The 23,985-nt window shown below is 41.1% G+C and overlaps 2 protein-coding genes across 17 annotated transcripts in view; one reads left to right on the forward strand and one right to left on the reverse strand.

Moving 5' to 3' along the window:
• Nucleotides 1-10,847, forward strand: part of GALK2 (galactokinase 2) — a 110,336-nt gene extending 99,489 nt beyond the window's left edge. For all 11 annotated transcript variants that reach the window (XM_013055518.2, XM_045067756.1, XM_004751358.3 and 8 more), the window contains 2 exons: nt 1,505-1,706; nt 10,273-10,847. In XM_013055518.2, the coding sequence (XP_012910972.1) occupies nt 1,505-1,706; nt 10,273-10,480 (410 nt within the window). In that variant the 3' untranslated portion in view covers nt 10,481-10,847. The remainder of the gene's footprint in view (nt 1-1,504; nt 1,707-10,272) is intronic.
• A 2-nt stretch (nt 10,848-10,849) lies between these two features.
• The window catches only part of FAM227B (family with sequence similarity 227 member B), a 194,366-nt gene continuing 181,230 nt past the window's right edge, over nt 10,850-23,985 (reverse strand). For all 6 annotated transcript variants that reach the window (XM_045067751.1, XM_045067750.1, XM_045067753.1 and 3 more), the window contains 4 exons: nt 18,625-18,702; nt 17,676-17,750; nt 14,222-14,291; nt 10,850-10,977 (listed from right to left, as the gene is read on the reverse strand). In XM_045067751.1, the coding sequence (XP_044923686.1) occupies nt 10,858-10,977; nt 14,222-14,291; nt 17,676-17,750; nt 18,625-18,702 (343 nt within the window). In that variant the 3' untranslated portion in view covers nt 10,850-10,857. The remainder of the gene's footprint in view (nt 10,978-14,221; nt 14,292-17,675; nt 17,751-18,624; nt 18,703-23,985) is intronic.

The following is a 23,985-nucleotide window of genomic DNA, read 5'->3' on the forward strand; positions in this document are numbered from 1 at the left end:
GAAATGTTAGTTCCGGAAGTAATTCTCAGCCTCGTTTTAGAGATGGGAAAATAGAACCATGTAGAGGTAGCAACTGGGTACAGCTAATTGTCACAGAGCTGAGAAGAAATGACAGACCTTGTGATTCACAGACCTGGCTCTTTCCAGTAGACTGGGTACACTTCCATATAATCACAAATTCCCCAGGCCCACAGCACCCCCTCAGCCACTTCGGCAAGACTGAAAACGGTAAGAAGGTCCCAGTTGTTATTCAAGGGAGTGTATAATCATTATTAAGCCATCGCAGTAGGATGTGTTTCTGTAACTGAAGTCAGCGTCATTGTGGATAATCTAGAAAGTATAGAAATGTGTTAAGGGAAAAATAAAATCACCCTTAATTACCACAGAGAGGACAACTGTTAATATTTTAATGCTTTCTTTGAATTTTTAGAAATTAAGGGCTCCTGGGTGGCTCAGTGGGTTAAGCCTCTGCTTTTGGCTCAGGTCATGATCTCAGAGTCCTGGGATCGAGCCCCGCATTGGGCTCTCTGTTTGGCAGGGAGACTGCTTCCCCCTCTCTCTCTGCCTGCCTCTCTGCCTACTTGTGACCTCTCTCTCTCAAATAAATAAAATCTTAAAAACAAAGAAATTAAAATTTACATAAATACACATATATGTGAATGCAAAATTAATATCAGTTGTATGTACAGTTGTGTATCTTGTTTTTTCACTTGATAGTGAATAATTTCCCATAAGTAAATTGTCTTAGAATTTGAGTATCTAATAGCGGTAACATTTTTTAATGGATGTAGCTTAATTTTTAAAATGTTCCCTGTTATTAGACATTTAAGTTGTTTCCTATTTTTTGCTATGATAGATAATGCTGTTGTACATGTATATGTGTATGTATACATATGTAAGTAATTGTGCTTATCTCTAGGATACATTTTTATAAATAGAAATGCCAGCATAAGCATTTTCAGTGCTCCTTTCTGGTGGGTCACAGTGGAAGGAATGTGGCCCAGGGATCAGATATCCTTATTGATATTCTGCTTCTCTAGTTTCTGGATGTGTGACCTCAGGCATGTCATTTCAGCCTGCTATCTGTTTAACAAGGATCAGGCTGCCACTCCCCCAGTGCTGTGAGGAGAATGACACGAGACAGTCATGCCTCTAAAGGGTCTGAGGTATAGGTAGTGCCTAGTACAACTCACCTCCCCCTCCCAAGGGGATGAGTTAGTTTGCATGCACATGTGTGCACACGTCTCTGTGTGCAGAATGATGGGAAGAAAGCTTAGTCTCTTTCTCTTCTGAGACTGTATTCCATATCAAGAAAAAAGTAAAACTGACTTGGAAAGGGACAGATGTAGATAAGAAGATTTCTTTTGGTGAAAGAGAGACCTATTTAAAGTCTAAGGTATTGAGAATGAAGATAGAAATGGAAGTCCTCAATGACGACTTTTCCTTGCACTGGGTTGTCCGGTAAATATGTCTCCCCTTGTTCCCTGTCCCTTTTCTTCCTAAGTGCCCATCTTCAAACTCTACCAGCGGGCCAAGCACGTGTACAGCGAGGCCGCGCGGGTGCTCCAGTTTAAGAAGATATGTGAAGAAGCACCTGACGACACGGTCCAGCTGCTGGGAGAGTTAATGAACCAGAGCCATGCGAGTTGCCGGGACATGTACGAGTGCAGCTGCCCCGAGCTGGACCAGCTGGTGGACATCTGTCGGTGAGGCTGAGGGAGCAGCGTGGTGGCGGTGGGGGGATCCTGCCAAAGAAACTGTTAATGGATGAAAACTGCAGTATTTTCATAACCTTCTAAGTGAAAGGCGATCCTTCCCCGCTTCCTCTCTGAGGTGTTGTATATAGGGCTGAACTTGTTCTCTCCTAAATATTTGAGGGAGAAAGATTCCAGAGACCTGACTCCACAGCTTTATGAGGCTGCAGGTTTGGAATCAGTTCTTCCCATGTTTCCATCTTGGGATGACTTGGTATTTCAGGAAGCTTTCCTTAGACAGGGGTCCTGTTGTTGCTTTCTCATCCTATTTTCATCACTACAACGGTGGCCCTGCCAGCATCTTCTGTTTGGTGTCCTGAGTTCGGTAGCTTTATTCAAAAGAAGGCAGAAAACAGAAAGAGGGCCTGAAACCCGTGCAGAGTGTATTCAGGGGCAGGGGAGGTTGCTGAAGGAATTACTCGGCAGGCCAGCATGTCCTGCCTTCCAGATTCAGGTTAGGCAATTTGGAGAAATAAGGATTTGACGAAAGCATCTTTTATAAATGTTTGGTTGAGACAGAAATGTAAAGAGGAAAACTCTTTCACAAAGCTTGAGAACAGCTTCCTTATAATTGTTAGAGAATGGGGATAATGGATAGAGTAGAATGGTCACTTTACCCAGAAGGGATTTCATTGACCTTGGGAGAACTGAAAGGGAAATTGGGAGAACACTCAAATGACTAGATGTTATTTCCACTGTGAGAAGATGATACAGAACTGCCTGCAATTAGTCATGAGAATGTAATTAACCACTTGGCGCCTATGGCTTGCTTCACTCGTTGCCACACTCCTAGCCTGAAAAGTTTAAATCAACTAGCTCCAGTGATCACAACTGGCATGTATAACCCAACTTGTAGAGAGATTTGAACATAGCATTGATGAGAATCCTTCTGCTGACGTCAGAGTTTGCTCATTAATTGCCAAAAAGCCTTCCAGAGCTTGTTCCCTTAGAACTGCTCTTTTCTGAAAGTATCAAGGGCCCAGTAAATGGAAGCGACAAATATTGTTCAGTTCTAGAAATAAGAGGAAGTGGAATGATTTGTGCAGGAATCAGGAAGAAGTGTCTTTGCCTGGAAGGTAGTGGAATAGTTTGAATCCCACTTGAAAGGCAGTGAAAGGGCATTTGTCAGTCTCCTGGAATTCCCTAAAGAACTTTCTCTTCCGGGGATGGCCAATCAGCTCTTGCTCTTTTGGAGCCTACATTCTCATGGGGAAAGAGGGAGGTGACAATGAAAAATAAATTGAGTGGTAGTAATAAGTGCTATGAAAAAAAGCACAGAAGGGATAGAAAGCACCAAGGTTGGGGTGGCTAATCTTTCTAGGAATTGGTTGAAGAAGGCTTCTCTGAGGAGGTGATGTTTGAGCAGAGACCTGAAGGAAGTGAAGAACGGAGATGGCCAGTGCATCGACCCTGGGGTGGGGACATGGCTGCTGCATGTGAGGAACAGCTAGCTAAGCAGTGAGGTTGGAGGGCAGTCAAGGGCAGAGTAGCAGGTGATGAAGTATGAGAGGTAGCGTGAGGCATACCACATGGGGCCTCATGGGCCATCAGCCATCAGAAGGACTCTGGCTTTGGGTGGAGAAAGGTATCAGTGGAAGCGCTAATGGATCTGATGCCAGATGAGCCTGGCACAAAGATTCAAAACATCACTGTGTGCGTGAAAGACAAGTATCGAGCTGACTCGATCCCAGGACCCAGGAATCATGATCTGAGCCAAAGGCAGCCATGTACCTGATGGAGCCACCCAGGCACTCCAGGTCTATATATTTTTAAAGATTGGGTTCCAGTGAAAGAGTTAGTGGCTGTGTCTTGAAAGGGTTTAGAAGTGCACCTTTTGTTTATTATTTCACTTGTTTTTGAAAGCTCCTTTTTTAATAGCTTAATACTTGAATTTAACACTTAAAGCAGTTTATTTCTTAAAATATTTCTGTCTAGCCCATTTTCATCTGCTGTATTGGTTTTCTGAGGGAAATTCGGTTGTGTCTAGTTTAAGGAGCGCACTCCCCTTTTTGTGGTTGTTTATGTTTGGAAAGTCAATTGCTAAGCATCAAAATTAGTTTCTGCTTACTCCATAACCATATAGGGACCAAGTTTCCCATATTGAAAGATTACCTTTTGGCATGTTGTAAATATTGGCCAGAATAGTTGTCTGGTCCTTAAATGTCTTATATAATTATTTTTTCCATTGCTGTCACTTTGACCAGCAGGTATTCCTCAAATGTTCCCATTGGTTCCCAATTCCTTAAAGGTCCTACCTGGCAGAGGAACCTGAGGATAGCCCCCGGGAGCTCTCACTGATGCCATTCCTCCCTTGAGCCAGCAAATACTTTCCGATAGAGCATTTTTGTCTTACGTGACACTGAAGTCTAAGCCCTATTTTCAAGAGCTTTAAAACTTTTTTGTGTGTGGATGGAAGGGGGGAGGGGCAGGAATGCAGAAGAATGAAAAAGATAGTGGCGATGTGGGGTGGTTAAAAGTGGGAGAGAAAGATGGCTAATGGAGAGTAGTAGATGGTAAAAGGATGGGAAGACTCAGTGAAAAATGACACACACTTAAGCCCTGGTTGCTCCTGAAGCTTTGTGACTGTTCGCTGGGCCAGGCAGAGGCAGTGCTGGGAAGGGCCCTGGCAAGGTACATAACTCAACTTCTGGGAGGGTATTATTTTGTTTAAGAATCCTGATCAGCTCCAAACATCCCTGTCCCTTTAAAAATGTTAACAATCAAAATAATGACAGTAACAATGATGATAATGATAAAAAAGAATAAATAAAATAAAAATGTTAACATCAATGGGGAAGGTGTGACCAAGACTGGGCGGCCTGAGAAGGTTGGTTGCCTTTCAGGAGACAGAAGAAGGCAGAAGGCAACTGAAATGGGTGCGAGGAGGAGCAAGGCCAAAGACCATCTTTACTTTCTAGTCCACTTGTGCACTTCAAAATTCCTTTATTTTCCTGAAGTCCTGCTTGGAAACTATGAGCATGAAAAGACAACTAACTGATGGAGTTAATGCCTAGATACCTAGGGCACTACATACAAGCTAAAATCTTTTAAGTTTAATTTTTAAAAGTTTTTATTAAATTCCAATTAGTTACATACAGTGTAATACTAGTTTCGGGTGTACAATAGAGTGATTGAACACTTGCGTACATCACCCTGTGCTCATCACGGCAAGTGCACTCCTCCATCCCCATCGCCTACTTCATCCTCTCCCGGCTCGCTCCCCTCCAATAACCAGCAGTTTGTTCTCTATAGGTAAGAGAGTCTGTTTCTTGGTTTGTCTCCTCTATCTGTCTCTCTCTCAGTCTCTCTCTTTTTCCCTTAGCTCATTTGTTTAGTTTCTAGAACTAAACAGAAATCATATGGTATTTGTCTTTCTCTGACTTATTTCACTTAGCATTACACTCTCTACTTCCATCCATGTCATTGAAAATGGCAAGATTTCATTCTTTTCTATGGCTGGATAATATTCCTTAGTGTGTATGTGTGTGTGTGTGTGTGTGTCCATACATATATATCACATCTTCTTTATCCATTCATCAACCGATGGACAATTTTGCTATTTCCATAACTTGGCTGTTGTAAATAATGCTGCTATAAATATTGGGATGCATGCATCCCTCTGAATTCGTGTTTTTGTATCCTTTGGATACAAAATACCTAGTAGAGTGATTACTGGATTGTAGCTCTATTTTCAACTTTGTGAGGAACCCCCATAATGTTTCCAAGAGTGGCTATACCAGCTTGCATTCCCACCAACAGTGCCGGAGTGCTCTCCTTTCTCCACATCCTCACCAATACCTGTCATACAAGCTGCAATCTTAATGTGATCTAAGCTAGACTATATTCAGAAGGCATCTCTAGGTAGCTGGCCTCTAAGGACCGTGTATAAGAAGCAGCACCGCCTGACCCAAGTGGAGAGAAGATGGGGAGAGAAAGGATATTTTTTCAGTTGAGGCTTTTACTGTTTAAGAGAAAATCAGTTTAGCATCTAAAGAAAAGACGAGGGAGGGAGAAGGAAACTACATTTATGCAGTTAGACTGTTTATTGTTTTTATTAAATTCATGTTAGAAAACCTCAGTCATGTGAAAGTATAACAATGAAAGAAAAAGATGAAGCTTTTCCAATTATAAAATAACTCTACTAAATGAACAACATATAAATTTTAAGACACAGCTAAATTGTAAAGTAGGATTCATTGAGAAACACACAGCAGTTTTGAAACCAAGTCAGTTATATGTGAGACAGCTCATTTGTTATTGGTTTTCCTGGTTATACTTAAGAAAAAATAGTTCATGCCTTTTGTTTCTCTTTGACACTTGCTGAAATTAGAGACCTCATCAATACTGCATCATTGTCCAAGCTATTAAGGAAGATGAATGACAAATGTTAATAGGCTAACAAAGATTACAGAAGCTAATTTGCTGTCTTCTTCAGAAGTCTTTTCAAACTTTATTCCACAGCTGTGCTGCTCAGCCTCTTGCACCCATTCTCTTGACCATGTCGGGGAAGAATGAAGTGTAAACCCATATTTGTATGTCCCTTTCCCCATGATCTCAAGGCTCATCTTCACACTCTGCCAGATAAAGGGAGAGGCCCACTTCAGCTGCACTTAGGGGCTCACTTCTCTTTGGGTCTGTCTTCCACTTACTATCCCCCACCCCACCATCATCCATATCTTTACCATTTGTAGGAAACAACTCAACTGGTCTTTCAGAGCCTTTAGTGGCTTACATTCCTCATATAGACTTACAGTTATATTTTCCTATACTTTCTCATTTGAACAGTATTTAAAGTTTGTGGTTTCTTGAATCTAAAGCAATCTGAAAGTGTTTTTAACTTGGCTGCAAAAATCATAGAAATTGTTCTGGAAGGTCTGTTTTCCTGAGATTGTAGCCAGAAGATTCTAGGCTTTGAAGCAGAAGCTAGAAGTCTTTCCACATATAGAATACATTACTAACAGCTTATATTTATATATGACATGCATATGTAAACTGTCTCACATGTAACTGAAAATTGTTTTATGTGCCTTGGAAAGTTCTATTTTATTTTATTTTTTTTTTAAGATTTTATTTATTTGACAGACAGAGATCACAAGTAGGCAGAGAGGCAGACAGAGAGAGGGAAGCAGACACCCTGCCGAGCAGTGAGCCTGATGTGGGACTCGATCCCAGGAGCCTGATCATGACCTGAGCCGAAGGCAGCAGCTTAACCCACTGAGCCACCCAGGTGCCCCAGAAAGTTCTATTTTAAAATTTAGCTATTTCTTGTAAAAATATATTTTGTTCAGGGCCCCCTGGGTGGCTCAGTCGTTAAGTGTCTGCCTTCAGTTCAGGTCATGATCCCAGGGTCCTGAGATTGAGTCCCACATCGGGCTCCCTGCTTAGCGGGGTGTATCTGTTTCTCCCTCTCCTCTGTCTGCTGTTCCTCCCTGCTTGGGCTCTCTCTCTCTGTCAAATAAACAAGTAAAATCTTTAAAAATATTATATTTTGTTCATTCAAAAGAAATATTTTATAGTTGTTTGGACATCATCTCTTTATTATACTTTGTTTCACATAATTGAGGTTTTCTAACATAAATTTAATAAGAAAATAAACAGCCTGGATTTATATTTTGAGATTTTAAAACAAGCATTTATTAAAAGCCACCAAATGTCTGGAATTGTGCTGGGCTGGGGCTAGAGAGATATAACCTATCTCTAAATTCAAAATATTCTGAAATAATTAACTTAATATCCATTGGCATGATATATAAATATTTTCAAATGAATAAATTTGGATTGAACCACAAGGCACAACTCCTTGCTGCTTTCTTTTTTTATAGTTTATAGCAAAGTTGGGTCTTGCTGGATCTCCCTCCACCCCGCTGCATTTGTCTGCGCCATGTATCTTAGTAAGTGCTTTATGGTCCAATCAGTTCATGTAAGTAGGAAACTTTCGTCAGGCTATATTGGGTGCCTAGAAAATTAATTATATGAATGTACTTTTCAGCGATAAAAGGATCAAAGGGAACATTCTTTATAATCTGCATCTCTCATCTGCCCTAGCCTTTGTTTTGTAGGTGTGCTCATAATAAGGCAGAGGCTGCTTTTTTTGTTTTGACTAAGCCTTCCACATTATTTCCAATCTGGTCACCACAAAGAAGTGGTATTTGGGAGATCTAGGGTTTTGGTTTTCATAAGTTTTGTATTACTTCTCTGATGTACAAGACCTCAAGGATCTGTATTTTTAATATCTTACTGTTCTCACAGGAAAAACATGGCTCACCTACTTTTCTTAATAGAAAGCTTAAATTGGTCTCCTAACTTTTGGATTTCTCCCTGAAGTTCTACGGCATATGCCAAAGGGCACAAAAAGGTCCAGTTTGGAACACTGCAGGGGAGCCTAATGCCTTTTTGAGTGTATATAGCCAGGCAGGCTGCTGACCAGCTACTGGGGCAGCCCCCTGATTTGTGACCACAAGTGCCATCGACTCAGGGGAAGAAGGCTATTGATCATATCATTTATCATCCTCTGTTCGGGAATTAGGAGCCCTGATTAATTCAGACCATGTGATGCAGCCTAGTCCATTTCAATCTGCAGCAGGCAGAGTGGCGACAGAGCAACTCTGGAGAGTCAGAAGTGACTATATTTACCTAGAAAGACTTGTAGCTTCTGCTTTCTGGAGACTGGCAGGGGTCTGAGGAAAATAAGCCTTTTGGCACAATTCCTGTGGGTTTTGTAGTCAGTTAGAAACAACACTCAGTTTGCTTTAGGTTCAGTTTTGAAACCACAATTTTCAGAAACTGTTCAAATGAGAAAGTGTAAGAAAATATGCCTGGAAGTCCATTGACGACCATAAAAGACCTGGTTGGCTTGGGTTCAGCACAATGGCAGAGCTTGGATCTTAGAGAATCACATAGGAGGGCACCCTGTTTTCCAGACCATGCCCCAGGTGGCTTTGATGCCCTGATTTTAGGGTCTTCCAGAGATGCCTCAGCGACACCTCCCCCACCTCCCAGCATCTTCCATGGGAAAGATAGTCTGATGTGACTGCATATCACAACTTATTTTTTTGTTTTTTCTTTCAAATCACTAAGTTGCAAAATGACCCTTTGCCAGCCCCAGAACTCAGAATTATCCTAGAATCTCCTAGAATCCCATAGTCAGAGAAGCTTCTCACCCTGGATGACAGGAGTCTGGGCTTAGCTCAGCTACTGGGCTATAAGCTGAATGTCTGGGGGACAGCAGGAGATGAGTAATCTTTATTATTTGGAAGCATCTTGTTTTTCTTCCTTAAACATCTATTTTCATTTGAAAAATATATTTTAATGAATAAAATATGATGAAAAGGAATCAATTAAAAAAATCTTTGAAGGGAAATGAAGTACTGGTGCACCATGAATCTGACGTCCTAGAGGAGGGTTAATATTCTATTGATATTTTCCAGGAAGAAAAGTAGCTTATTTAGATGGAAAAAAGGGGATAAAATTGTGCTAAACTAATTTTGGAGTTTTTAATTTGCTATGAATTTGGAGTAAATTTTATTAGGAAGAATTGGAAGTACATGTTAACTTTTATTATCAGGAGAAATCACATCTTTTAAAGATGAGGGACCCTTGTACTTTGTATAGGGCCTTCTCACTTTGGTACAAATCTTAGGTTTGAAACTGTGCCTGGTTAATGGTGACTAAAATGACCTCTTTTTGTGTGGTGGTATAAATAGGGGTTTCCATCCTGATCACACAGTTTGGCTGATTAAATTCTGAGTCGAGTGGTTAGACCAGCTTCCAAAGTTGCAGGAAAGATGTGTAGGGACCTGTAGAGGCCACCATCCTTTTTGTGGAAAGGTCTGCTTATAACTTCCCATTAGAGATTAAACAGACAAACTGACCTAGAGTTTAATAATATGTTCTTTGTGGATAAATTTATTCAGCACAAATTTAGGCTATCTGTTCTTTCATGTGAAATTCTCTTATGATGGATTTTTTAATGTGGAATAACCAAGCCTTAAGAACACACCTTAAACAGCCACTGGAGGAAGCCTTCACTTGTTTAAGAGTTGTACTTTAAATTTTCATTCGACCTCATTTGGAGCCACCTTCTGATACATAATGTTGATCATGTCGATTATGTCTGTTGCCTATTTGCTTTTAACTCCCTCTTCTTGATCACCTGTAAGTTTGCTATATACAACTGTTTCATGGGTTACTTTATGGGATCAAGACTATTTAGTGGGTTATTGCCAGCTTTCACCCAAGAGTACTGCTAACTTCTCCTGCTTAGAGCCAGAATCATGGTCTAGTTTTAGATACAGTTAAGTTTCAAATCACTTTCTGAAACAGTATAAATTTCTTCATGTCCTAAAATGTTTGGCCACACTGAACTACCCTCCCCTACCCCACAAAGAAACCCACACATACTCTTCTTCGAACTGGGGTGGTCTGTATGTTCTCTATAGGCACAAAGCAAACCACTCTCATTTTCAATCACAGGTTCTAATATGTGTTGTTGTTGTTGTTGTTTTTCTCATTGTTTTAGGAAGTTTGGGGCTGAAGGGTCACGACTTACTGGAGCAGGATGGGGAGGCTGCACAGTATCACTTGTACCTGCTGACAAGCTGACCAGCTTCCTAGCAAACGTGCACCAAGCTTATTACCAGAGGAGCGACCGAAACTTAACATTTGAGAAGCAGAGTTTGTTTGCTACCAAACCTGGAGGCGGGGCTTTGGTTTTCCTTGAGGCCTAAACAATGTAAAAAATCTCAGAGAAACTATTTAGGGCATTTAGGAACTGGCAGAACTTCTTATGCCACAGTAAATTAATCCTCTTTCTGTTTTGTATTATGATGAACGGTTGCTATTATCAAGATGTATTTCCAAAGAAACGGTTGAAAGATCTCTATGCTTCATAATGATTGTTTTTCCATTTTAAAATATGTTTCTACCAATAAGAGCCAAAATTATGCTTGGACAGATATCTTAAGGATGATTTACTAAGATTTATTGATTTCAAGATTTTTAAAGATGAATGATAAAAGACATTCAATACTGACCTCATGGACTGGAGTTGAATTAAACATACTGCTACAATTAAACAGATACAATTGCATTGTATGCTGTATTCTTAAACATAGTTCATTTCTGGTTTCTCTTGACATTCTTCTTCTTCATAGTTGTAGTCGTCTGTTGATGATGATGATGAGCGAGATGCCAGAAACTCCCTCTTGTTTCGAGCTTCAGAACGCTATAAAATAATATGTCATTAAAGATTCATAAATTTTCCTGGATTCTTGAATGTGAGGTCACACCAATTATCAAGATGAGAAGAATCATTTTTTTCTTTTTTTAAAGCAAGGATGGATTTAGGTTTATTTACTTTTAAAAACTATGTGATATCACATTAATAATCACTTTCAGTTCTTTTGACCCTGAGCTTTCTCTGTCACTTAATAGAGAAACTTAGAAAAAAGACACTTCCATCTTCATCTGTATTTTCCCATTGAAATAGAGAATTATCTGGATGATAATTAAGATAATTCAATTTGTTTATTGAACTTACTTTCTTCCCACTCTATGCTAACTTTTCTCAAATGCTGCTCAGATCCAAAAGGCATGTTTACTGTTCTGGGAAACCCCACCCATGCCCTGTAGCTCTCTGTTGTATGTCTAGCAGCTCTCATATGTATATGGGGACCAGTGGAGGATGGATGTTCAGGCCTGTGGGTTAAGAGTAGGTTCTGGGGGGACGCCTGGGTGGCTCAGTTGGTTAAGCAGCTGCCTTCGGCTCAGGTCATGATCCCAGCGTCCTGGGATCGAGTCCCATATCGGGCTCCTTGCTCCGCAGGGAGCCTGCTTCTCCATCTGACTCTGCCTTCCACTCTGTCTGCCTGTGCTCGCTCTCGCTCGCTCTCTCTGACAAATAAATAAAATCTTTAAAAAAAAAAAAAGAGTAGGTTCTGGGATTGGGTAGAGGTATTGGTGAGTCCTGTAGATGTTTATCAAAAGTGATCAGAAATATTTGGCCATGTGGTGATGGTTAAGTTAAATGGCTTTCTCAGAAGATGGACTTCTTGAGTTATAGGATGATTTAGACCAAAAAACATTTTGCTGATATTATCAGATAATTGAGGCAGCAGCAGTCTTATGGTATGAATTACCCAGAAATTACCAGAGTTTTGTATTATTCTGTGATTGTTTTGCTTGTTAATGTACAGCTTAAAGACTAGACATCATCATTTTGAATCTCAGTTTCAGAAAGGCTAAGGCAAAGCTGGTTCTACTATTTCTCGAAGGACAGCAGTCATATATGAAGTATTTACTTTCATATTTATTTATAATTTTATATTTATTTTCAATTTATTTATATATATTTATATATATTTTCATTCTTTAAAGAAAGGTAAACACTTGAGTTTACCAGTTTAAATCCAATTTGTTGAATTTTGAGTTTTATAACACCTAATAACCCAAAATCTTAATTGATTTTAAATAATTCTTAGTTGTTGCTTTTTAATATTTTAAAATGTATTTGTTTGAGAGAGAGTGAGAGAGACAGCAAGCACAAGCTGGGGTGGGGAAAGGCAGAGGGAGAGGGAGAAGTAGGCTCCCTGCTGAGCAAGAAGCCCCACTTCCACTTTGGCTCAATCGCACAATCATGGCCTAAGTCAAAGGCTGATGCTTAATTAACTGAGCCACCCAAGCACCCCAGATTATATTTCTTTGTTTTTAAATACCTTTCCATTTTCCACAGAAGATCTGCGGTTGGTATATAATTATTTAAAGATACCTGGATTACTGTAAAAAAAACCCAAACCCAAAAAACGTAAAACGTGGTACTTTCCATGCTTTGCTATTCTTTTTAAATTTTTCACCATGAGATTCCTTCTTGCAACAGGTGAGTAAAAATTTCTGTTGTGCCCTCTGCTTTGGAGGACATGGTGTTCTAAGCCAGTGGGCTACTCTGTATTTGTCTTGACGTCTGGCTTGAAGAAAAGAACTATTTTTCAATCAAACCATCAATGTTATTCTAGAAATTATGAGAGATAGCAAACTTTTCTAAAGGAGGGGGCTAGGGCAACTGGATAAAAGCTTCATGAAGAAATGGAATTTGAGCAGGGCCCTAAAGGATGAGTAGAATTGGAAAGCTGGGGAGTAGGCACTGCAGATGGACGAGTATATGAGTATGAGCAAACATGGGGTTTTCAGAAGGCTCAGTGGGATAAAGGGTTTGCCGTGGGACCCAGTGGAGGAGAAGATAGGCTATACTGGCTGGAGGTAACTTTTGAAGAGCTCAAAAGTCCAACATTTAGAGGAGGGGTTGCAAACCAACAGCCCATAGGCTACCTCTGGTCTACAGTTAGTTTGGTCCCCAGAGTATTGAAAAATTTGGGGTTCTAATCAGGAATTCTACAGAAGACTCTGGGTTCCTGATGGTGGAAGATCTGATTCTCTCTGGGCCTCCACTCCTGGGGGGTGACTGTGAACTAAGAGCTGCACTACAGCTGCTTTGTTTGGGTGAGGCATTTAGAGCCTTCAGTGTGCTGCAGTTTCCACAACTTGTACTTTTCCTGATACTCAGGCCATGAACCATGTACCAGCTGAGGTTCCTTGCCCTTCAACAGCACACTGGCACAGTGGTTTTCCTACACTTCATTAAACTTGTATCCATGTCTCTAGTAGTAGTAGTTAAGGGAGATCAAGAAGAATGGGAGAAAGAATTTTCTGTGCGCAAGTGAAGAATAGTCCTATTTGTTTAATATTAAATAACCAGGTGCCAGGTATTTTACTCCCTTCTCTCACCTTTTGGCTCAGACAGGAGTCTGATTTATTTGAACTCTCTTTTTGACATTATACCAGTAGCCAACAAGGATCGTTCTAGATGACATGCTAAAAATAAAAAGCTCTCTTCTGTTTCTGACGTCAAATTGCCCAACCTCCAGATTATCGCACCTTTTTCTCTACATGTTCTTGCCTGCTGGAAGGGAAGAAGAACCTTCTGATTTAACAGAACTGCCCAGAAGTTGAGGAAGGAACAGAGAAAACTGGAAAGATGGAGCTGACTCCCCTCTTCTCTTCCTCTCTCACTTGAATCCTGTTTAGAACCTTCTAATTTCTGCAGGGACCACTCCTCTAACATGGTCATTAGATTCCAATATATTTTTGTTGAATTCTTAACAGAAAATAAAATGACTTTTCACACTGATAATTTTCTGTTAGTTTGAAATTTGGAACACATTTGGAGGTTTTTAGTTTCATAAACAGCCTGTGGTTGGAAGCAAGGATAAGGATAAGTGGGTGTGAGGTTGTCATTAATATGAAAAACAGAGATTGTCTTAAATGTGCATGTGGATGATTAAATGACAACAGTGTATTCTACCTTGCCTCTGTAACTTGGATGTGAAACCATATGTTGCTTATTAAATACTGTCCAGGACATATAACAGAAGCTACCTAGAGGATACTCAGTTATCTTCAAAACGGAAACATACCAGTTTATGGAGAAAGTTCTCAAAGTCATTCTTAACTTCGTAAGGTTTTTTGGCAGCCTTTGCCTGGAGTCTAATAAAAAAATAACAACAACAAAAAATCAGTAGCCAAACCAATTGTTTTTATACTGACAGACACTAACCGAGAGCTAACATTTACACAAAATTTAATATGCTGGGCGTTTGCCAGCATTTTACATATATTCATTCAATTACCCTTACAACAATGTTATCAAGTAGGTACTACTATTATCCAGTATTATGAGGAAAAAGGCTCAGGTAGTTAATGAACCTGCCCAGTCATACAGCCAGCAAGTAATACAGGATTTGAACCCAAGCAGTGTGACTCAAGCCTTCAATTCAACCACCTGAAGGAAGCATTCTCTTCAGTGAGGTGGTCTGCACAGTATCTGTGAACTGATTTCGCCTGCCTGGCTCTGGCACAGACTTTAAGGAGTGTCCGTGGGGACCGAAGAGTACAAGGGACCAGCACAGGGAAGATCTGGGGGGAAAGAGATGGACCAGTCTGGAAGCTCATGGGACGCAGGAATCCAGGAAGCTATCCTGATTTTTGTCACCAAGCACTCATTCAAGAAATATTTAAGAAGGAGTTGATAGCTGGATTCAGGAGGCAGCAGGAACCTTTCCAGAGATCTGTGGATGAGTGGAGAGGCTGGGGTAGGCCAAGACTAGGATGGGTAAGAACTGGGGAAGAGGGAGGAACATTAGCAAGAGAAACAAAAATGAAAAGAGGGGTATATGGTTATTAATTCACCAGCAATTTTCAAGTGTGACATTTAAAAAATATTTTTCCTGGGGCGCCTGGGTGGCTTAGTGGGTTAAGCCTCTGCCTTTGGCTCAGGTGGTGATCCCAGGGTCCTGGGATCCAGCCCTGCATCGGGCTCTCTGCTCCGCAGGAAGCCTGCTTCCCCCTCTCTCTCTCTGCCTGCCTCTCTGCCTACTTGTGATCTCTTGCTGTCGAATAAATAAAATCTTAAAAAAAAAAAATTTCCTGCATGGGATTTGTAGGAAGTAAACATTTCTGAAAATTGCAAATATACTTTGCTAAATAAAGCATGAAGTTTGGATTAGCCCCCGGCAAAGCCACCTCTGGGTCTCTTTAGCATTTAGTGTTGGGCACCCTGGGGGCATAGCAGGGCTAGCTCTTGAGGGCCTCCTGCTTTCGTTTGTGCTCTGCCACGGGCATGCCCCTCGCTCACTCTCTGCTTAGCCTCTGCCCATTTTCTCCCTCCACTGCCTTTTCTCCTCACTTAGGGTCACCCTCTGGGTCTCTCTCCTCCTGCCTTTCTCCTCTAACTCCCACGGTTTGGGTCTCTTTCTCACAGGCCTATTTAAACACACTCCAAAATGTCCCTGCGGCCCTTCCTCAGTAACGCTCTCCCGAATCTCCTCGAGATGCGCATCATGTTCAGACTCAGGCTCATCTCACTCTTAAAATTGAGCCATTTTCCGATTCACACTTTTAATTTACAGTGCCCCCTTTCTTTTTTTAAATGAAATATGTCTCATATTTAAAGAGAGCAGATCAGTGGTGTTCTTAGACTTGCAGTCTCCCCACCACCACTGCCACCTAACCCCCGTCTTTCCTCTCTTCTCCATGAGTATCTCTTTTTTGATGATTAAAGATAGAAACGTGTATGCTGTGCCTGTAGATTTAACAGGCACATGAGATTTAGATATACGAGTATTTTCCCCAACAATGTCCCACTGCATAAAACATATTTGAGTGCTTCTTGCAAACTGCTCTGACTGTCCTACATTCTTCTATTATATCCTCAGTGATGAGAAATCCTCCCCATATAGATTTAATCTTGGGGAACTTGTAAAAGTCACATGGAATCAGGGTTTTTTTTTTTTTTGTTTGTTTGTTTGTTTGTTTTTAGCGTGAGAATGCAGGGGTGGAGGAGTGGGGAAAGAGAAAATCCCAAGCAGGCTCCACGCCCAGGATGAGGTCCAACGTGGGGCTTGATCTCAAGACCCTGAGATCATGACTGGAGCCCAAACTGAGAGTCAGACACTTAACCAATTGAGCTACCCAGGTACCCCTGGAATCAGATCTTATAATGTAGGTATTGTGAAGGGGGAAATATGGGTGATAAGATATTTGGTAAAAAGTGAGATAAGATTCCAAAGTAATGGGTTGGATTGTCCCATGTGACTGGGAAACCAGCTTTTTAATTTTTATTTTATTTACTTTTAAGATTTTGTTTGTAAGTAATCTCTACACCTAATATGGGGCTCAAACTCACAGCCCCAAGATCCAGAGTTGCATGTTCCACTGACTAAGCCAGTCAGGAGCCCAGAAATTAGTTTTTTTTAATTTTGTTTGTTTTTGTTTTTCTTTTTTAAACTGAAGTCTAGCATACGTATAAGGTTATATTAATTTCAGGTGTATAACATAGTGATTTCATACTTCTATAGGAAACTAGCTTTTAAAATTCCAAAATAGTAATTAGAAGATGAATGGCACACAGCTGTGGTCTTGCAAGGCACTTGTCTGAAGGGCTGCACTCATCTGACACATTTTTGTGCATGTGGGTATGCTAGAAGTAGGCTAGTCTCAATACTTTATAGTTTTCCTTTTTATTCTCTAATTTGTAAAATAAATTAAATGTGCCCGAAAAATGTTTGTGTGTGTAGGGACAGAAGGGGAACAAAGAAGTAGCCCAAGGGAGACCAGCTAAATAGGTTGTTTTTCTAGCTTACATCTTCCCTAGGGTAGGGCATGGTTAAGGGTTTAGTTTTAAAAGGTCTTGGGCTTAAGTCCTATAGCTGAAGGAGTAAAAGGAGATGTTCATGTTTAGCAATTAATTAAATTAGCACAGCAGTTGGTTCTGTGGACAAAGAAGTTCAAAGTGTTATTTCAGATGGACAGTTGAGTAGAAAATCTCTTTGCAGATACCTGAGTTGATGTACATTTACATAATAAACCCATTGTAGTTCTAGGTAATACATTCTTTCAGTTAAAATGTTTCATAGAGTTTCTTATAGATTTTTAAACTGATTTTTATTTTATTTTTTTAGATTTTATTTATTTACTTGTCAGAGAGAGAGAGTGAGCACAAGCAGGGGGAGCGGGAGAGGGAGAAGCAAGGTTCCCACTGAGCAGGGAGCCTGATGCAGGGCTTGATCCCAGGACCCCAAGATCATGACCTGAGCCAAAGGTAGATACTTAACCGACTGAGCCACCTGGGTGCCCCTAGATTTATTTATGTATTTATTTGAGAGAACGAGAGAGACAATGGGTGGGAAGGAGAGGGAGAGAATCTGAAGTAGCCTCTGCACTGAGCTCAGAGCCCCACGAGGGATTCCATTCCATGACCGTAAGATCAAGACCTGAGCCAAAACCAAAAGTCGGATGCTTAACTGACTGAACCACTCAGGCACCCCTCAATTAAATGTTTTTAATCACTACAAAGTTGAATAAGGAACAAACCTATCAAGCTCCTTGTCAATTCTTTCCTGCCGCTGTCTTAGGAGTTTTATTTCTTCGTTAATTCTGTGCTTTTCCCTATAAAATCAAAATTTTGGGTTAAGTTTGAAAATAAAGCAGGATTCCTAATTGGGAAAGAATAAATTACCAATTTGCTGACTTCCTCAGGTCAGTAAAAGTTCTTTACACACCAAGCCTTCAGCATCCCCTCCCTATGCACTACTTGGTGTGAGGAATCCCCCAGAACACCCCCTCCTATAAATACATACTGAAGACATCACCCATGACCCCTGAGCATGGTTTGGACTCCACCTTGCTGCTTCCGCAGGGGCCCTCTCACAAAGTGTTCATACCTGTTCTTCCCACTGGGCACAGGAACTCTAAGGGCTCTGTGTGAGCGTGCATGTGTGGAGGGTTGGGAGGCTCTAGCTGGAGGGAGGTGGAAGGGGAATGGGGCCCCTTGGAAAGCAGAGGCCCAAACTTTTGTCCTGCCTGCTGGATAAGACCTGCCTGGCTTCTCTTCCGTCTACCTCTCTTTGCCCTATTGGATGGCTTTCTTCAATGCTGCCCCAACTGCCACCCCAGCTCCAGGGACCTTATGCTGCAACACACCTTTCTCTTCTTCCAGGGCTCATCTTTGTAAACAGTTCCCCAGTCTCTGGTCTCTGGAGCTCTCGTCTGGCCTCTCCATGCTGGGGTGCATCCCTCCAACCTACAGCACAGCAAAGTGTCCTTCCTTCCTTTAATCCCTGACACCTGCCATGGCTCTGTGGCTCCAACGTACATCCTAGACACTTACCGGAAAAGAATCTCCAGGTCTGTTAGACCCTCAGAAGTGACTCTCCTCAATGGTTAAATAAGGAGCTCAGTGTAGATGATTTCTATGATGAGGACTTCCAGCTCAAAAAGAGTTTGAGATTTTCTATTTAACAATAGTATGGCATCCACTTACATTCGAAATTCCTTTTGGTTCCTTGCAAATTGTCTTTTTGCCTCTTTGATAATATCACGGTAAGTTGGAGCAGGTGGTGTGATTGGCTTATGGTCAAGGAAAGATTTTTAATTAGGATCGTTTGGGAGAGGAGGACAGTACCCGGCACAGGGAGACTGAGAGGGCCATCTGGCCTGGGTTTCCCAGTCACGAAGGGTCTCAATTGTGGACATAAATATGACATCTGCAGTTACACTGAGAAGATTGACAGAAGACAGTACCCATTGGACCACGTTAAACCTGTGTCCCATTATCTGGACTACACCACCCACAGTGCACTAGGACTTAACAGTTTCATAAATTCTGTAATTACTTTTTTGTTGTAGTGTTGTGTGTGCGTAAGTGCTTTGTGTGTATGTGTATATGTACATTAAAAGAAGTAATTTGTTAAATGTAAATATTTAAAATGTACCAAAATGTTTGCAACCCTATGTAGGCACTTCTTCATTTCTACATATCCCGAGAGCCGCAAGGTCTCTTCCGGAAGGCTCTGGAAGTGACTGGCAATATAAGTTGGTTGCCTGAGGCTGGTGGCCTCTGCTAACTGCAGGGAAGAAAGACGGTCAGTAGAAGGTGTCAGTGTTCTGTGGATGAGCCTGGGGCTCTGGTCCCATCTGTTTCTGGTACAGCCTGTGGTTGTGCTCCTAACCCTGGTCTTCAACCCACAGTCGTGTCTGACAAAGCAGACACTTCCCTTCTGAGACAACAATTGGCAAATGACTCCAGAGGACAGCCCTCAGTTTGTGTTAAAAGAACTAATAAATCTTTGAACAGTACATCCAAACCTAATGAGGTACTATACAGTGGCTAAATGAAAATAATAATAATTATGATGATGATGATGATGATAAAAGACTAGCCTCACTGGTAAACTAGGAGCTCTTAAACTTCTGCAATCACCAAGATCCGGGGGATGAGACTATCCTTATATGGCCCCCCCACTCCCCGTCCTGAAGCACACTCCGATATTATCACTATCTTTCTCTGGATGCAAATTTAGGGTCTATTTCAAGTCTGCCCTTGATGCTCACTTTAATCTTATTTATCTGGCCTAAGAAAGTTAGGAGAAGCCCAGTGGATGTGGTCCCTGGAGCAGGACCACATAGGTACTTAATTTTATGACCTTAACTTCCTGGGTACTGTATCTCAACTGAGGTAACCAGAAGGAAAACCACGAATGGCTCCAGAACAAGGATGCTCCCAGGAGCTTGAATAAAATTTATGTCTTTCCTATGGTGCTCTAAACTATTGAGGAATTATTTTCAATCACATATAACTTGAACATCAAGATCTTAGAACCTGAGATTCTGTGCATGCCAGACCACTTTCTCAGCAATGCCAGAAGAGACAGATTTTCGGGGCTGGTCCCAGAGCCTATTTAAGCAGGCTTTTAATAAGCATCACGGACTGTGGAGGGAAGCGGTGCTGACAACAGGACATACTCGATCCTACCAGCCGTGGAGTCTGGGAGGGTCTGGGTGGTGACCATATTACTCTAAAACGGATCAAAATTCTCTGAAATACATTTTAGAGAAGTCTATTTATTAATACATTCCACATTTCTTTTTCCCTTTAATCATATCTGGCTTTTAGAATAAGGTTTTCCTTAAAGAAAGAGATGAGCCTGACTTTTCTGTTTAATGTCATAATGGTATAAGGTTCCTAGACTTATGATTTAATGAAAAGTTGATTTGTACTGTAGGTGACAATCAAATTAGTGCTTGGATAGCATCTGGCCCTGCTGGGAGACAGACCAACAGTGACATGGCATGTATACAGGACAAATAATCATCAACTTCAAGGACTCATTCAAGATACAGCCTGCTTCAGGGCCGCATGAAGCAAATTGGGAAGTCAACAAAGTGTTTCTTCAGTGTCCTTTACTCATCTTCTCCTTTGCTACTTTTCTTTCAGGATCCTCTCAGCCCTTCCTCTCTCCTAGGCTGACACTCACAGGCCATTTCCCAAAGATTATAGACAGAGTGCCATCCTGAAGATTGAGCTCGGTTCTGGTACTGTGTTCAGCACTTGTATCTAGTACCATGGTAGCCAAGGCAGTTAACTAGGCTGACCCTCTTTTTCCTGGTATGTAAGGTGTGGGGGTTTAGTGAGAGGGTCCTGTGGCTCCTGTCCTGTTCTGATTTTCTATGAACTAGAATATGAGCCTATTTAAATTCAGAAGTTTAGACCTATTAGTAAAGTAATGGCAAAACGCTTAAAGAGTATGGTATAGAATTTGAGATTTTGCAAAGGAATGAAGCAGAGTTTGTTTACTAATAGGATGTGGGGGCTGGATGAGATATAGGGAGGAGGAGAGATCCAATGTGGCTAGTATAATGGTGGAGTCATTTTACGGAGATGCGGAAGTCTGCCAATTTGAAGGATGTCCTACAGGGGATGAGAAGGTATTTTAATAATGGGCGTGTTCAATTAGAAACTCTCAGGAAATGCAGATAGAGATCAATGGGAGCAGATATGAAAACGGGACTCTTCTTCAGAGGTGATGATTGAAACAATGAGAGTGAAAGAGACTCTGAGGGAGAATGCAGACAGAAAAGAAACGAAAAGAGAGAGCCCTGAGGAAGAGGAGCTTTTAGGGATTAGTGAGCTTTTAGGGATTTTTAGGAGGGCAGGAGCTGGTATAACACAGTGTCACATTCCAAAGAAGGAGCTATTTAAGAAGAAGTGTCAAGTAAGTCAGAAAGGTCAATTCAAAAACTAATGAAGGGCCACCTAATTGGGCGATACCATTACTCATTCAACAATTATTTTCTGAGCACATGTTGCGTGCCAGGCACTCATCTGGACCCTAGAGGCTAGCAGGTTTCCGTATCATAGGGCTCAGAATCCAGAGCATACACTTTCCGGAAGCCATTCACCAGAAAGGAGTCAAGGCATACTCAAATAAGTCCTCTGCTTAAAGGAGGGCATAATAAACAAAGAAACTGATTATTTTAAATACCATAAGGGCAGTAAAAACCATGTGTGAGAGTGGCTGGGAATGTGTATGGGCGCCACAACGTTAGCCTGACTATCAGGGAGAAACAGAAGCTGGCTGTCACATTTGAGTAGGAGAAAGGGTGTTGGAGCTAAAGCAGAGTGAGTGTGGGCAGAGTGGTAGGAGATGAAATCAGAGAGTAGGTGGGGTTGGATCTTCTAAGGGGCTTTTTAGCCCATGGCCTCATGGCATGGAAGAATCTGTTGGAAGCCTTTGAGCAAGGGACTTAATTGAATTATGCCTTGACTATGTGACTTTGTGAAAAGTGGAGAAAAAGGGCAGCTCTGCAGAGGCTCCTTCCACAGCCGAGGCGAGAGGAGTCATGCTGCTCGGACTAGGGTGGTAACAGTGGCAACAAAGAGAACTGAACAGTTTCAAGATACGATTTAAAGATGGGGTTGATAGAACTCAGGGCTGTTTGAAAATAGGAGTCCTACAGATGGAATGATATTATAGACACTGGAATTTCTAACAAAACAATTTTGAGCAACAAACCTGGCAATTGGCAAAACAGTTTTGGGCAGGGAGTCCTGCCTGGAGGCCAGCCCTTAAATGATCTCAGATCTAATCAATGCCTGTGCAGAAGGCTGACAGTGCACTTTTTCTGACAGTTAAACACCTGGGCCCAGGAAAGTGTTGTACCAGCTTATCCAGTCAACCTGCTTCTTGATTAGTATATCAAACACAGTGATTAACTAAAAACCCTCAAAGATACGGTATTTTAGGCAGTGGTGAGGGGTGGGGCAGTAATTGGAAATGGAATGGAGAAAAAAGAAGTTAACATTTGTTGGATACCCAACATAGGCCACGCGCTGTGACTGGATCTTAACAGCATCTGTAGAATTCTGCTTGAGACTCTCGCGACTGGTGTCTTTGCTTCCATGAAAATAGTTCTACCCCACACAGTCCTATTTGTTGCCTGACAGAGGTTGTTCCAGGAAGCCTCCTCTTGGTCAGAACCTCATTTTGCACTGGATTTCTGTTTTATTTTTATTTATTTTTTTCATCTTTTTTTTTTTTTTTACGATTTATTTATTTACTTGAGAAAGAGTGAGCACATCCACACATGTGTGGTGGGGGTGGGGCAGAGGGAGAGAATCCCAAGCAGACTACCCCCTGAGCATGGAACCTGATCTGGGGCTTAGTCTCATCACCCTGAGATCATGACCTGAACGGAAATCAAGAGCCAAATGCTTGACCGACTGAGCCACCCAGCTGCCCCAAGTTTTCAGTGTGCTTCTGAGGGCAGTGCATCTTACTCTGGGAAAGACATTTCATAGTAATGTAAGTTATATTCAAACAGTAGCTGTGATCAAAAAGCCAATGTATCAGCTGGAATTTCCTGTATTCAACCGATTTTTCTGTAACCTATAGTCAGAAATAAAGCATTGTCTTCAGGAATTACAGACATTCATGAGTTCTGATCACACTGGACAAATTACCTTGTCTTCAGGGATTTTCTAAATGATATTACTGGAATTAAGTGTCCACATGAACTACAGTTTTCTCTTGATATGAATCAAGTCTGGATGGCAAAATTCCAAAATAAAACTTCCTTAAGCTAGGCCCTAGTTACTTTCAAACTGGCTTTGAAATTTCATTCTGCATAACATTTTTGACTATACAGTAAATGACAACTTTATGGACAGATTAGTCCTCAAATCTAAAAGGGAAGTAAAGAAAGCCTCACTTTAAATAATTAAAGCTGAAAAAAACCTAAACCTCACAGGATCTACTCATTTTGACAATGTTTCAGTGAGACTTGAAAAATGTTACTGTGGTAATCAATTCTCAATATACATATGTCAAGTCACTATGCTATACACTTGAAACTTACACAATGCCATATGTTAATTATATCTCAGTAAAAGCAAAAAATATTACTGCACAAAGAATATTAGAGCAGCATTAATGTAAGCAAAAGAAAAGAAAAAAATTCTCCTATAATTCCACTTTCCAAAAAATAAAACTATTTTCATTTTTCTGTGTGCCTTACCATCTATCATATACAAATATGTATTTTATGTTATTATTATAATGGCATGGTTGCTTCCTTTACCCAACTATCATAATTTTCCCATGCATCCAGGTTTTGTAGTGATTATTTTAATGTTTGCAAAAGATTTCAGAGTATCTGTACTAGAGGGGCGCTGCTGCCCTGATGCATAAGTTTTGCTGGGTTTTCTTATATGATATAATCAATTTCTCTTCTCTTCCCCAGTTGTGTTTTCCAGGATGACATTTCCCTACACTGCACCCACCTTCAAGTGTAGCAAGGGAGGGCTGTGTCTCTCCAAATTCAAATCCCTCTAAGTTCTGGGAAA

This window comes from Mustela putorius, unplaced genomic scaffold (assembly GCF_011764305.1).
Source record: "Mustela putorius furo isolate JIRA1106 unplaced genomic scaffold, ASM1176430v1.1 tig00003898_pilon_pilon_pilon, whole genome shotgun sequence".
NCBI classification, from domain to species: Eukaryota; Metazoa; Chordata; class Mammalia; order Carnivora; family Mustelidae; genus Mustela; species Mustela putorius.